This window comes from Ascidiella aspersa, chromosome 4 (assembly GCF_963924565.1).
Source record: "Ascidiella aspersa chromosome 4, kaAscAspe10.2, whole genome shotgun sequence".
In the NCBI taxonomy this organism is placed as follows: Eukaryota; Metazoa; Chordata; class Ascidiacea; order Phlebobranchia; family Ascidiidae; genus Ascidiella; species Ascidiella aspersa.
This window is the reverse complement of record NC_139450.1, coordinates 10175937-10191709: the sequence shown is the minus strand read 5'-3', so window position 1 is coordinate 10191709 and position 15773 is coordinate 10175937. Positions and strand designations below refer to the sequence as shown.

The 15773-nt window shown below is 37.2% G+C and overlaps 1 protein-coding gene across 1 annotated transcript; it reads right to left on the bottom strand.

Annotated features, from left to right (window-relative positions):
• Positions 1 to 3113: 3113 nt before the first annotated feature.
• On the bottom strand, positions 3114 to 15562 carry LOC146147115 (procollagen-lysine,2-oxoglutarate 5-dioxygenase 1-like). The gene is made up of 18 exons (XM_083388549.1): positions 15435 to 15562; positions 15256 to 15353; positions 14563 to 14699; positions 14078 to 14192; positions 13629 to 13790; positions 13500 to 13563; positions 12999 to 13096; positions 12760 to 12861; positions 12266 to 12397; positions 11726 to 11847; positions 11239 to 11344; positions 10555 to 10676; positions 9122 to 9269; positions 8454 to 8567; positions 7211 to 7384; positions 6188 to 6334; positions 5470 to 5595; positions 3114 to 4459 (listed from the first exon to the last, which is right to left on the bottom strand). Exons 1-18 carry the CDS (start codon positions 15508 to 15510, stop codon positions 4304 to 4306), a joined length of 2199 nt encoding a protein of 732 aa, XP_083244675.1. The 5' UTR covers positions 15511 to 15562; the 3' UTR covers positions 3114 to 4303.
• Positions 15563 to 15773: the final 211 nt, after the last annotated feature.

Sequence of the window (15773 nt, the reverse complement as noted above, 5' to 3'; positions counted from 1 at the left end):
TTCATTCGCAAAGATGTCGCGACACGTGTACGATGAAATCCGACGTGCTCGGCCATTGTAGATATGCGAAACGCTGACTGGGTGGCTATTGTTCTGACGCTTGGCCTGTGTTTTCAGCCGCCTTTTAAACATCGTCAGTAGCGGGTTTCGAAACAGGCTGGAGGTGATAATAAGCGAGAGAATTTAACATTCTCCGCAACCACCGCTGGACTAAACCTATTATACTAAGTAGGCTACAGGGCATTCGAAAGGCCACCTAGAAATGACAATGGCATGTCACTTTCCGGATATCTAAAATTGCCGTGTATTTCGAATCGACAGGACCACCTTGGAGATCGCAGTATCTTTTTAAGTAATAAATCGCTTCTCGATGACACTTCGTTACATCTAGGATTCAGCCCAATTATAAATTCTGACCACTTTACATTTTATAGGCTTATTATTTGTTAGCAAAGATAAATCCATACAAGCCGTATTTTTTGCGACTGTCCTTCAACAGCATGACAAGCCAAACTTTTGCTGCGCTATGACTACGTGGCTTCTCTTAACACTCTCAATGCTATGGCGGCCAGCTGTTTCGGTTATCTTTTTTGTAAAGCAAACGCTTCCTAAAAATCTGCAAGCGGGATAACTTAAACTTGTCAAAGTTTCCACTGGCACCAGAGGAGCAGCGCTGTCAGTAAATCCACCCCGATAGCCTTTCCCAAACTCTTGCGCTATTTGTGCTGGCTGCCCATCGCGACTAATGGCAACAAAGGCGTGCTGTAATCTTAGCCGCAAATCTGGAAACTGGAAACGTCGATGCGAGACGAGTTGTAACAACCCTTGTCGCACAAGTCGACTTTTAATTGAAGCCGATGCATCAGCCTACACACACCGCCGGATTTGCCTTGTCTGCGCAGGCCGGACTCAATTATGGCCTGCGCCGATTGCAGGTCAAGTGTCTTGTCGAAAGACAAATGCGCACTCTGTCTGTCTACACACCGAAATCAAAAGGCAGATTCTTGCGTTTAAATTTTGCTTCGTGTTAATTTTTTACAGAATAACGACGTGGGAAATTAAGTGGATTTCGTTTGGGAGATGTAATTCTCCGCAGTTTGACTAGGATTAGGTTAATAGGTTATTATACATTCCGAATTAATATTCCTTGTTGAAACATATCAATAACCAAAACTTAAATTTTAACACAAATTTTTTCAGTTTGTTGTTTTGATTTCCAAAGTTTTTTCACAGAGAGCAAATTCAATGTTAAGTTTGCGTTAGACAATGTCGGTAAAGTTTGGCCAAACTGAGAAAAGCCACCCATGGATTTAAAGGTAGCCTAACGCATAAGCCTAACCATGCCATTAGTAGCTTAACCTCCAATAAGGAACCCGGTGTTTGTTGGTTGGCGGCGTTTCACGTGAAATTGAACACGGCGCTCGAGACGGGATGTGAGGGGTCATTTCAAAAGTCCGGGCTGTATAATATTATCTCGCGTAGGGTGTGGATGCGGTTTCGTGGAACGTGAAGGAATTTAAACTGACGAACAAACCGGCGGTGAAATACACCAATGAGAGAGTTTAAATCTTCATAAATTATTTTATATAAATCTCAACGTGTTTACTATAATTTTTTTTCTTCTAAATGTTCAACACTAAGGTAATAATAAATGTGAGTAATATTTAATTTTACGCCTACGTTCATAATAAAGGTAATATGTGTAAGTAATAAAAAAGGTTTGCATTTACGAACACACTTCTTAAAAACTAAGTGTACTAAACAATACACTATGTAGTGAGCCGACTTCTTTTGTAATTTTTTCAGTGACTTACGACACGAATAATCGAGCTAAAAGGCTTGTCGAAACAAGCAAACGTTTCTGCTGTTTAAACCAAGGGCCCCATCTCCTTAGTTTTCTGCAGTACAATAAATATTCCTCCTACATTTCGAATAAAATGTACCGGAAAACACGCAAACAGTGCAGCTTTTCTGCGCGCTAGGTTATATTTTTACAAGTTAATAATTGCAGGCGGCGCATAACGCGTTCAAAAAACAGTTATATCTATCCTGAGTCTTTAAAACAAAGTTCATAAAATCACTATAAAAATGCGCGAAGGCCTAATCTGCATGCATTTAGTCACGTACAAGCCATATTCTACAAGCTAAACCGCGAAATTAAGATAACGCTAGCTGACTGAGAAACTCTACTCTGCTAAAGTAACTTGAACTCGTTTTACGACCAGCATTCCTAACCTAATAAAACGCAATAACGTTCAATCAAACAGGACTGTAAAGAGTATCTCCGTCCGTTTCTTGTTTTAAGTAAACCAGAGCCACACCGGCTTCCTGATAAAACAACTCAGCGGAGAAAGACTGCAAAGCCGTACGCGGCGAGCCAGCAAATCAGAATTTGTTCACCACGTTGTGTTTAGCACTTCAACTTCGCGGTGAGGAAATCACCGGGCGCGGAATCGCGCGCTTTGGCCGTATTTCAACGATGGGAATGACATTCGCCTTTTCGTCGCACGAGGTCAAACGTGGGTCAGTCTGTTGGCGCCTTCAAGTATTCTTGGGCCACGAGACACGGGTCTACGATTTGTAAGGAGTAGCCTACTTAGATCAGATGCTTTTTAAATTGTAGGCCCATGCAACTTTTTTTAAATCCTACTTAAGCCTGCATTTGTTTTGTGGTTTTACATTTCAAGCTAAGTTATCTGCTGATGATTGTTTGGTTCAGAACAATTTGTCCAGACAAAACCTACTTTTTCAAGAGGTGAAATAACAAATAGTATAATAAGTTAATATCTAACCCTTCCTAATAGTTCTAACGGAAACAAAAAGGGGAAATTATTTCGGTCCGATAAGCGCAGTTGATATTTTGGCTCAGCAGCACCTATAGGGTGCCTAACTCGAACACCTATCGGTCATTTGGAAAATAATCAGCTAAAACTATTTGTCCAACACTTTCCCTTAGTAAAGAAAAAAAAAAGAAAAAAACTGTTTTAGACATCGAATCCTTCCAATTTGATAACGCTGCTTAGAAGTTAAAGATGCTTTCCTTAAAGTGTTCAAAATGAACCGCACACGTTGGCAAATTCGGAGGCTGCCCTGAACAAAGATCAATCCTCGCATAACCAGGCATAAAGCGTGTTGAAAGTAACTGTAGGAAAATAACACAAAAAGCAAAAGAAACAGCGGCAGGTCACTTGCATGCAAAAGCGGCGTGCAATGGTGATGGCATAGGCAGATACAGACGAAGTTATATGCGATCCTATTTCACATAGGTGGGTAGAAAGCAGTTTGCGTGAAATCGCTGGCCTGTACAATGGCAATACGGGACAAGGGAGAATGTAAAATTGTACATATATATATATGTGGGTGCGCGAATTTGCTGGTATTTGTAAGCGTGAAAAAAGCGAAACAACGAAAAGAACCGTCAATTAGACGGGCTGCAAATTATTCAGCTGCTAATACTGGGCGGTAACGATTTGGTGTGTGGGTTAGTAAAATTAAGCCAAAGAACGACAGGTTACATAATGTACACGTGAAAAAGCGAATTGAACGCGAGTGTTTGGCGAAAACCAAGCTAAGCCTGTTAAAACTACGAAATTAAAAGTTTGCTTCTTTATACAAAAAATTGGTGCGAGTAGAAAAACACGAAGAAGGATTTATATGCAGATAATTGCGTTCAACCTTTCCGCTTACTGCATTGTAAGTTTGTATAAATACATAGATATATATGAATCTCGCCATCGTGTCATGGTTTGGCGGCAGTGGGATGTCAACAATTATTAACATGAGCTATTTTTCATTCACGACGACATAAATTTCATCTTCTTAAGCTTTATAGATTTTGGAGCCTAATGGTTGGAGGTTGTAGTAAGTCGTAATAAGAATACCAAATGCCATACAGAAAACATAGCAATGTTGAAAATGAATAAAGAGTTATTCGAAACGCTCAAAATGATAACTACTTCTGTATGGGCTTAGATATTATTACGTTTTAAAGATTTACTTAAGAAAAACATCCCGCTTATAAAACACTGCTTTTATGCGTGAAAATAAATGAGGATCAATTCAGCAGGATATTTTCAGGCTATACACATATTTCGACCGGCGTGGCAAAAATAGGTAGGAATCTAAACCTTACGCTCCCAACTTAGTTAATTGTAGTTTCAATCAGCAGACGCGAAGTTTTATGCTTTACATCGCAACCGTTTGTCGGCATTTTTATATACAAAAAATGTACAAGCACGTCCGTGTAAAACGACAACGGCGATCCGGAAGAGAAGTCCGGCTTTTCGCAAACCAAAACTGATGCTCAAGGGTCAACGAAAGATACGACTATGTAGCGGGTTCCCTTGGTAGTCGGCAGGCCCTCGTGATAGTGGGTCAGTCTTCCTGGGTGAATGATGGCGTAACCCTTCGGTATTTTCGTCAACGAGCAGTTGTAGCGGATGAATCTGCAGCCTCCTCCCTGTAAAGTTCAGTTGATGGTGGTTTAAAACGAAAACATTTGCAGGTCGATTTTTCGACTAATTTATAAGTGGCTGCGGGAAAAGCTGCAACCATTTTATGGTGACTCGACTTTTTATTTTAGTAAGATGCATAACGCCCTGATTTACAGTCTCCGGGTTCACTTCTCTCGTCATAAAAAAATCTACAATTCGGAGGGTGGCGAAGGGTAGATTAATCGACTTCAGTTCATAGTTTTCAAGGGGTCCTTCAAAGGCAGGAGGCAACTTCGTTAAACGCTATCGAGTAACAAGGATACCGCAATACCGAGTGATTGTCGCTCTTAGTGTTTTTTCACGTGACAAACAACAAACGCGTGACTCGTTTGACTAGTAACTAAGTTTTTAATACTGGTTTATTGACGTTTTGCGGTTTAAAAACAATTGTCTACTTTTACTGAAAAATATTTTTTTGTACATTTGCAAAATATGAAATAAGCTATTGCTGCCAAGCATAATATATAACAGAGTGTTGCTCTTCCAGCAGGATATATAATAGATCGACGTTTCGACGTGCTATGCAGAACGTCTTTATCAGGATACTGACGTATCTCTGTTATATATTTGCAAAATATGTTTAACCCTGCTGCTTTAAACGAAGAAATGACAAGATAGCTAGAAAATTCAGATTTATAAAGGTGCCGCCGCTGAGTGCTAATGCTCAAGGGTGCCGAGAATTTGTTGAAAAACATCAGAAATCTGATTTTTGCTTTATTGGTAATTAGGTCACTTGTACATCTCGTTGTGTATGATAAGTACAACAAATCGAATTATGTTTTTCTACGTGTGTAGCGTGGATTGTGTTTATCCAATTTGGTTAATGCTATTATTCTAGTAAACCGCTGAACAAAAATTTAAGTATAGGGGCGTCGAAATTTATTTACTATTTGTAGATGTTCCGTAAGCCATATGAAGTTTAAATTATGGAAGTAAAACAGTGATGGGTTGGGTAGTGGTCAACAGTTTATTTTACCTCGTAGTCAACTCCGTGCGTGTTAAGAGCCACATTCATCGTCCAGGTTGAGGAATCGTGGTGTGGACGAAGAAAGGGCTGCTCAGCGGGTTTGTAACGAACCACGAACATCATAGAAGAACGAGCCTGTGTAAGAGAGTTGCATTACCTACTTTACCATTTGATAAAAAACTTGTCAATATAGTGCGTTGCAATTATTCAGCTTAACTTTGACGTATAAAAAATCGCTCGGATCCTCGTATGAAAAAATCGGGACCTTCAAAAATGCTGCCAAGCCAAGGAATAGGTGGCAAAGTAGCCTGGTATTTAATTAACAAAATTAGGTCACTATGGACCGCTTATTCAGAGTTAGAACACATATAAGATTATTTAAGAGTTTTTTAAGAAAATTTATAGGTTTTTAGAGACATAAATTATTTTCAAAGACATCAAAATAAAACAGTAGAAATGCCATGGCCAACACAATAACAAAAAAAAAAGTTAAAAAAATTATTTACTATGGCATTTTTCTAAAAACATAACTTAGCATTTTAACGACTTTTGAAAAAAATGTTTTTTTTTTCTTCAAAGACCATGCAATGTGCAGATCCTTCAAAGATTCAAAGATTTCGTGACTTTATGGAATTTATGTTGAGCTACACATTAAACACATCGGGCTAAAGAGGGCGCCTTTGCGGCCCAGAAATAAACGAACGGTCACGAATAGCGGCCAACTTACACCGGTGTCGTATCCCGGATAGACTTTGTTGAGAATCGTCTTCGGGTATGTTGCGAGAATGTGGAGCCACTGTTTCTCGTAGCCCACCTGGTTCATGTGGGTGTCGATGGTGGGAACGTTCTCGTATCCTCCAGACAAGCGCTCGTCCTAAAACAAAAAAGAAATTAATTTTGCGCCGAAAATGATCGTGACAAGGCTGTCTCTTTTAGCTGCGTTCAAAAACCTTCAAACTGTGTTAGGCGAATTTTTCTCTCTGCTAATTAGCGTAAAACGATTGATTATTTTTAGTATGGAGGAGGGTACACAATTGATAGATGTGCGCCGAAGATATAACAAGGCTGTTTAAAGGCACGACGGAAAACCATTTTAACCGCAGTATGCGAAGAGACGGTTTTGCAAAGCAGCCAAATGTAGTCAGTTTGGTTGTTAATGGTTGGACTGTTAAGTAGTTGCCAGTCGTCTGCATGTTGATGCGTAGGCAACGTTCATTGAGATGTCCGATACTTCGGAGATGTCCAATAGTCTTTCTATTTCGATACCGACACCCGATACTTTGGGCAAAAGTATCGCGATCCGATTCGATACCAATTGACGTCATTACTATGTCCAAACAAAGAAATCGATCAAATTGAAATGTTCAAAGGTATACAGAGTAACTTTAGTTGACCCAGTTGTTTTTAGGTAGCAATCGCGGGGTTGGGCCTAATTGATAGCCGAAATTCCTTTATTAATTTCTAATCGGATTGGCACCGCGCACCGATACAACCTTAGTATCAGACGACTACCGATCCTACCATCTCGAATTGGGTATCGGCTCCGATCCGATAGTATCGGGCACTCCTTTTCAGTATCACTATACACACATTGCACGGTCATTACATTGTAATGCACAAATGAACTTGTTAAAATATGAGCGACCCAACTCCGGCGATAATACAAAGCCGGGTGAAGTTTGTTTGTATTCTGTTGAATTTCCTACTGCGTGACGTTCATGCCAGTGTGCAATGAAACCTGGCACATTACCTCGTTCGAGCCGGTAGACCACTTGTTGTTGGTCTCCATCACTTCAACAATCGAGTCGGCCATCTTTTCGGTGAACAGCGGGAACATGTAGACGTCGGGACACGGCTGAGTAACCTCCGTGTCAGGCAGGGTCGCGTTCCAAAAGCCCGGATGGATGTACTTATCTTCCCAGTCCTGTAAGTTTTTGCTTTTAATAACTCTTTCGAATCCTCCCTTCAATAATGCTAGTCAGTGGTTCTTAAACTGCGGGGTCCAAGTACCCCTTGTGGGCCCGTGAACTATTTTTAGGGGGTCCACGGAGGCCTAAATGAAATATTAGTGTATATTTAAGAAGTAATCAATTTTTCAAAGAAAATAGTTTAATTAGAAATGTACTGAAAACGTTTTGTACTGAACGTATTTAGACTCCATTTCAATTTCACATTTTTTGGACCAAAAACAGCAGATTTCTGAAGCGAAAGCAAAAAATAAATTTAGGGTTCCTTCGTAAAAAAAAGTTTAAGAAACCCTGTGTTAGTCGGTTAAGCTAGTGCTTGTTAACCTTTACCTTGTGGCCCGCATTCCTCCTACCCTACCTTTTTTACCCGGACGCCACTTTTTCACCCTACAGCTTTAACAATATGTCACATACTCCATACACATTTAACACTGCCAGTACTTACAGTACGCACTACGCAGGGATAGAAGAATATTAATTTCTACTAAATCACAATAAACTAAATTGTTGTTCGCACAGGTTAATGGCGTCTACTTGCTTTAACCAAAATTAAAATACAGGTTAGCACTTAGCAGATGAGCGAGACCCGCCCAAAAATCTCCCAGTAGTTAAAAAGCTGTTTATACTAAGTAATGGTTCCAGCTGTTGGCAAAATTGTAATAATAGAATGGCACTCGACAATGGGCGAACGCTGAGTGACTTATACGTAAAATTTCAGGAAGCCTGAAGCGTAACAATATTTCAAAAAAAAGTTGACGGGCATTGATGAATGTTGGCTAAACCGAACATACGAACAGCGAACATATTGTATACAATTGTACACTGCCATCTTTATACTTTCTCGATCTGTAAATGCTATTTTTTTTATGTGCAGCTAAAAACGCCATGAACTATTAAAAGTATATATTAATATTTTGGGTATATTTAACAAAGTTAACAGTCAACTACCAATCGTCAAGAAAGAACTATAAAAGGCCCACAAACAAATCAAGTGTTTTGTGCATTTTACTCCATGTACTTGCCTACCTTCGTGTTCGCCTTAATTTGCCACATGTCGGGGTGAACTGTTGATTCGGGCTTGAGATCGCTGAATAGCAAACGGCCGAACTCCGCCTCGTTGGTCATGTAGATGAAGATTCCCTGTCGGTGAAAGAAAAAGTTGAACATACAATAGTCAGAATTTTCATTGAGCACTCGTGAAAAAGATTATTCTAAGTATATTGCTGACAACAGGTTGAATTGTATTCCTCTGACAACTATCAATACGAAAAAAATGGAATATCCCATTCGAGACAAACCTTTGCATCTTCAAGTTATGTTTATTAATACGAAAATGTTATTCTCTGATGGTCTGCTGTTATCAATGGAACAACTCGCAGCGCTTTACACGGATTAACAGCCGAGTTTTTCAACTGGCATTGAAGGCGTTTAAACGTTTTCTTTATAAAACGCTTTTCCTTCAGGGCAGTGAAAATATTTTCAGACAAAGTTTTTGAGATAAACATCACGATAAGAGTAATTGTACCACAACTTCCAGCCTAGACAAGGATTTTTTTGTATTTTGTGTCAAAAATAGACTAGCTGTTAAAACCAGCGCAATAATTTTATGCTAACTTCGTTAGGCTACCAATCCTACCATAATATCAAATTATTATCATGCGATTACCGCGCATCATTGCTATGCATTAACGCACCTCGTTTCTTAAATGAGCGCAGAAGGCCATGTCGGGGTCGAGATCGCCCAAGATGAAGGGCGAATCGGGGATTTGCTTGACCAGATGCTGTAGAACTTCCGCTTTGGTAAGGTATACGTTGTTCATGAACGGAATGTTCCAGATGCCCCTGCAGCAAAGATAACGGCGTCTTAACAACGTACTAACATATGAAAGCTGACGTGCCAGCCACCAAAAATTGCATGCGTGCGTACTGCGTAGAATAGGTGAAGCACCATATGACAATAGGCTCAGTGGCCAACAATAGAGTTAGGTCTGTTTCATTTTTCTGTAATATGTCATTAGCTCATTTGCGTTTATGTAAAAAAGTCAACTTTGTTAGAAAATATTACACGAACGAAGTTAACTGTCTGAAACATTTTCAATATACCTTGAAACCACTTTTGATATCGGTATTTTCGTATTACACAGTGTTGGAAACAAGTCATTTTAAAATGACTAAAGTCCCAGTCAAGTAATTTCTAAAATAACTTAGTACAAGTAAAGTCTTTTTAATAAATAACAAGTAAAGTCATTTAGAGCAGTGGTTCCCAACTCGTTTTTAAGGCGACCCGTTCAAAAAAAAAATTTGGTATAATCTTGCGACGCAAAGAATAGTCGTAATATCACATACAAGATTGCGTTACAAACAAACTGCACTACAAAAGCAGAAACCTTTGAAAATAAAGCATGTCGCTTTTAACGTCTATTTGGGCCGTTATTTTCACCATTAAATTTAAAAAGCAGTTACTTTTTCCAAAAATAATGTGTTTATCATATCACTAATCATATAGTTGTGCTCGATCACTCTCAGTTGAAATCGAGGCATTATTTTGCTTTAGCATATACACGCATGTGAGCTTTAACTTCCAGTCGGTTTCGTTGTTCAGTTTTTATATTTTTGTGTTTAGTAAGTTTTGTGATCTATTCATGTTTTAAATTTTTAATTGTTATTTTTTCGCCAAAGATACAATATGCCTGAAAAACAAACGACCCCAAAAAATAATCAGGCGACCCAAGTTTGGGTCGCGACCCATGCGTTGGGAACCACTGATTTAGAGCAATACAAATTCACGTCAAGTCCTGGTCATAAAAATAAAACGTTACAGAATTAAAATTGGCAAACCCGTTCAATTATGGGCAATGAGTGAACTACAAAAACGCAACGTATGGCAAGCAAATTGTCTTACGTGCAAGAATTGAAAAAAAGGAATTAATTTTATACAAAAAAATGCTAAGGGATAACACTTCATTTCAACACAAGTCATTTGTTTAAAAGACTCAAGTCAAGTCAAGTAATTTAAAAAAAAAAAAAAAAAATTTTTAAATCTATTAAAAACGGTGACTTGAGTGCACTTGAATCAAGTCATTAGAAATACACATTTTTCACGAGTCCAATACATCCGTCCGCTCACCTTTTCTCGCGGTTCACGATCGCTGTGTAATCTTCGGAACGCGCGTAGTAGCCATCGATGTTGAGAGCGCCCCAAAAGTTGCTCCACAGCTTGCCGTACCTGCGAACCAAAGGAGCAACCACCTGCAAACAAAAATGAGTTCACTCAGTTTGAAGTGATTTGGCTCCCAATAAAGAACATTAACGCATGTAGTAGTTCGTCACTAGCATAATGGTATCGGTGGTCAAAATGACGATATGTTTTAACATTAGCAAGTTTCCGTTTGGTTTTAGACTTAGAGGGATGCCTTTACTCGATATCAATAGCAGTCAATGCTAAACATATGGTACAAATGAAACGGGTGATATCCGTCATATAGCGGCTGTCGCTCTGCCGACTTATTACATGAAAGCTTCGAGTTTGATATCAACACTACTGTCATACTGCTATAAAGGTGGTTATCGTTGGCTGACTTAATGTGTCTCTGTAAACTAACATACCGCTTTATATCTATAAAATATCTGGACCTCATGGTACCCTAAATGTCAAACTGCCAAGAGGAATCGCATTGTCTGTGCAAAAAGTTGGCATTTAAATCGCGTGTCACGTTTTTAAGCCCAAAATCGTGATTCGGGGGTAAAGAATAAATAATGCTCCGCTGATATTTTAAAGCTAACCACAGCCCAAAGGGTACGAATGACGAACCTTTTTGTTTTTGCCGATGAGAAACCGCAGTACTTTGGGGTTGGTTAGCTGAACCTCGGCGTTGATGCTGAATTGATAGTCGCACTTTTCGTCCAAACACTGGCCACTAAATAAAAGAAGTGGACAAATTTTGTACGGGATAATAAATAATTATCTAATTTTTCAGAAATGATTTTACGTTTTTACACTTAAAAAAACTGAACAGTTTAAATATCTAACGATTCGAAAGCTGATAACCATTTTTTTACTGTCTGCGGGAGACGCCTTGCATATGAAAGTATGTCAACTAGAAGTTGGACATTTCCAAAGTGATTACATTCCGGGGTGCGGTACAAAGTATACCAGCTGCTAAAGCATTTCGCCTCGCGTACTTCGTTGCGCGAGTAACGCCCTGCAATTTCTGGTATACTGGAATAAGTCTTAAAGCAAGGAATTTTTGAATAACGAGAAGTGTTTATTCACCAAAAAAACATGATATTGTACTTACATAGCGAGATTCCTCGCTTCTGCTTCGTTTATGGAGTCATGAGGGGCAATAATGTAGACAATGTGGTAATCCGATCGATGATGCAACATGTAGTTCGCTAGTGTCCTTTCACATACTTCTTCCTAAACATATTTGTGTAAATACAACTCTAAGATATACAATTTAAAAAAAAAACATCAATCAATATGTGCTAAGGCAATAAATTAAAACATGTAATATTGGGTAAAAAACAAAAGCCAATTTGTAATTACTGTTTTACTGCGATAGTCTAAGTTTTTATTTTTTAAATTCATATCTTTTTACTTGGGGATTCCTGTAGTGCATCAAGCAATATAGAACAATTTGCTCAATAGGAATTCAATATATATTAGCCGAGTATTTTTATAAAGAGAAGTAACTACAATAACAATTTAACACCAACTGTCTGGTTTTTACTATTGTGGACTAAACTAAAAAAAATTGCTTAATTTTTAACACTTGATGAACTCAATGATTACTAAACATACCTCGAAACCATTAGGAAACAAATTTAAAACTTACAACATTGTGAACAAAAAGAATAATTCTAGACTTGGGATAGTCCAGTTTGTTGAACTTGTCGAGAAATTCTTCGAAGAAAGGAACAGGGCCTTCCACAAACAAAGCAACTTGCACAAGGGGATAATTTTCCTCCTGCAAAACAATAAGATTTAAATTGCATGACTGTATTTATTACAAATGAATTAACATTATATGGTATCGTTTGTGTTTACTCTTGCTTGGGTGCTAAGGCATTTAACTTGTTTAGCAAACAGTCTACCAGATTAAGACATTATCCACATGAAAAGAAAAGGACTTATGATGGTATGAATACATAAAATGTAAGAGCTTTATACGCATTTGTTTTAAACAAAGAACAAGAAACTCAAGAGAAAAATTATTTTTAGATTGATTTAAAATTATTATAAATTGAATGTTATTTTAGAAGAATAACTGGGGTGTGAAGATAGCACAAGATGTGTGTGTTAAGATTTTTAAATTTAATCCATATGTACCTTCATAGTGGATAGATCTAGCAAATTTTCCTCACACTTTCGGCACCCAAAGTCACTGTGCCATCCATCAGGCACATAGTTAGCGAAATAGTTAAGATGGACCTATAGAATATTATAAAACACTTTATAAAAATTTAACAATAACAAAATGACAATTTTTTTAAAAAGGAATTGAATATTTTAATAAAAAAGTTGAAGTCGATGGCTTCTATATGATAAAACTTAAATCTAACACTTACCTTTGATGGTCCGTTGCCATGTAATACAGTTGGCATGGTTAAGTACTTTACATTCTGCACTCTGCTCAAATCACCCTGTTCTGTCAATTCTAGTTCAGCTATAATGTAAAACAAAATTTGTTGTGAGCAAAGATAATGCTGTTTTCCATATTTAATTTTTGGTAAAATTTTAAAATGATCAGGAGATTTAAAATCAAATAATATAAATACATATACAATCAATATGGGGACTGCCCTTTATGTAAAACTTTAAAGCAGTCGTAATATATATATAATAATTATGATAATAATACAATTTAAATTAAAAAATAATCATTCAGTAATCAATACTAAACAATATTTTGTTAAAACTCTTAAAGCTGTTAACCATGGCTGCTAACTGACTAGGCAAAAATGTGTGTTTCATATGCACTTTGTTAAAAGCTGTCGTGATGTCAAGGGCATATAGGCTTTAACAAATCGAAAAGCAGATGGTATGTGACTAATGTCAGTTAAACTTACATCTTGCAAAGTTGATGTTTTGAATAAGCTGACTGGTGTGATCCAAGGAAATATTCAATTGATTCTATGACAAGAAAAAAATCATGAATAAAATAGCAACTTAAATGCAATAATTTCCCAATATTTTACCCTGATAGTCGAATTCAGATAAAGTTTGGTGAAATAAAGCTGGTCATCATCCGTATCTCGAATATTCCATTGGTGAAATGCAGACCAAAACTGGGGTGCATAGCCAATGATTCCCCCGGAGCAAAGAAAACGTTTTCCCAAAATCACTTCAGGGTACTTATCCTAAGAATACAAAACTAAATATGGAGACAACTATATAAGTCAGAAATACACAACTATCTAAGAAAAGTTCAAGGTGAACCCAATGTGATAACCCAGCATCATATACTTTTAGATTAAAAAAATAGAAAATATAGTTAAAAGTTTGTTAGATTTAATACAAAACTAATATAGAGAAAAGTTGTCCACATAAATAACAACTTCATTTTTGTAGCATATACAGAAATAAATACTAATAAATTGTTTAGAAAAACTAAAATCCTTGCATATCTTGTTTTATTTATTTTTACCTTGAGGGTAGCGTCAGGCCATATTGTGCTTTCAGCAGAAAATACCAGTTTTGAGTTAAACTGTTTAAACTTGGTTAAAATTTCTTCCTTTCCACCCATGAACACAACATCGTAACTACAAAAATTAACAAAAACAAAATGTAATTTTATGGAAATTCTTAGTATATAATACATGTAAGAGAAGAACATTACACTGATAGGATAACTTTTCTTATTGTATCACAAGGGCAACTTTTTGTTTTCTAGGTATATTCATTACATCATTGTGGAAATCAAAAAAAAGTTAATTTAAACTACAAATCATTACCATGACATAAATTATTGTCTACAATTCAAACCTTTTAGTCCAAAATACCAACCCAATGTTATTTTTAAATGTTCAAATATCCCAGAAAAAAATTAGGCGTCCAACCAGCTATTGTTTAGTTGTAAATCATTTTTATTGAGTTGCAAGCCCATTTGCCGAATCAAAAATTTAGGCTGACCTGTCTGTAAAGAAGATAACCAGATTTTTGTTGTCCTTGTATGGTTCTAATGCATTCTTGATTAAGTTTACTTTCATTCCACCCCCAAGCGTGACCCTAACGTCCCCTCCAGTCCACTCCTTGTGCATTCCCAACACCTGAATGAAAAAAATTGTCTTCCTTTAGAGCAGGTCTTCCAGCACTTTGGTAGACAGGTGTAATAATTTTACATGACATATAAATTGAAGTAAGGCAGAAAAAATCTAGAGATGCCAGTTGGTGAAACAATACAGACAGGTTTATCGTTAATGTCTACAAATAGCATTACTGTCCATAAAGTTTCATGAAATTAAAAGAAGGTAATAAAGTTTGTATATTAAAAATTTCGGTTAAGCTCTTCTTTAAACAACTTACAATTTACCAAAATGACTCAAAACCAATAAAATTTAGAACATGTAACACCAGTCTCAATAGTGGCACATTGGCTTAAAAAGTGTTGCAGCACTCAAAGCAAATGTTTAAATGTTTAGAGAAAATTATTGTTACCCAAAATAGGTCTCATAATTAATTTTAAAGCATAGTGGGGTCTATCTGAATCTTGTCACTGTACAGGTTTAAAAGAAAACAGGGTGAAACTTTTTATTATTCAAAGACCACAAAAAAATAAGGAGCACCAGCCCACCCCTAAACCAATTGTACAAAAAATTGTATTACCAAAACTTTAAGATCAAAGAAATCAGTTGAGTGTTTGAATCTCTTGTAGCCATCCGTTTCATCAGTAGCCACAGTAACAATGAGCAAGTCAAGCGGTTCTGAAACAGCAATTTGTACACAATATAGAGCTTATATGTCACTATTAAACACTTTCATACAGTAAAACCAGTCAAATTTACCTTCTGCGCTCTTGACCGATGCTAATAACATGCATAGCAATGCTAAACACCCAGTCAACATCGTTCTGTGGTCCATTAGATTCACAGAGGCTTTTCCACAACACTTTATTTATATCCCTAATACCTCTGTAACTCAAAACATATATAAAGTTAAACGCGGTTTCCTGCCTTACTAAATACTATAGAAGTTGGAGTTGAAGGCGGTCTAGCGTCTATACCCGTGTTTTTAACATATCCTGTCTAGTGGCACAAGCAAAGCCTTTAACGTGTAAGTTCAACATCATTTCTCTTAAGTGACATAGGATGAACTAAGACAGCATAACTGGGATTTATAGCGAG

Bases quoted from the DNA above. Each gene is read 5' to 3' on its own strand.
- LOC146147115 (XM_083388549.1), bottom strand. From the start codon at position 15,510: ATGGACCACAGAACGATGTTGACTGGGTGTTTAGCATTGCTATGCATG. The intron at 13,097-13,499 runs GTAAGTTTAACT...TTTACATTATAG, and splicing joins AAACATCAACTTTGCAAGAT to CTGAACTAGAATTGACAGAA. The intron at 8,568-9,121 runs GTGCGTTAATGC...TTTCACCGACAG, and splicing joins GCGCTCATTTAAGAAACGAG to GGAATCTTCATCTACATGAC.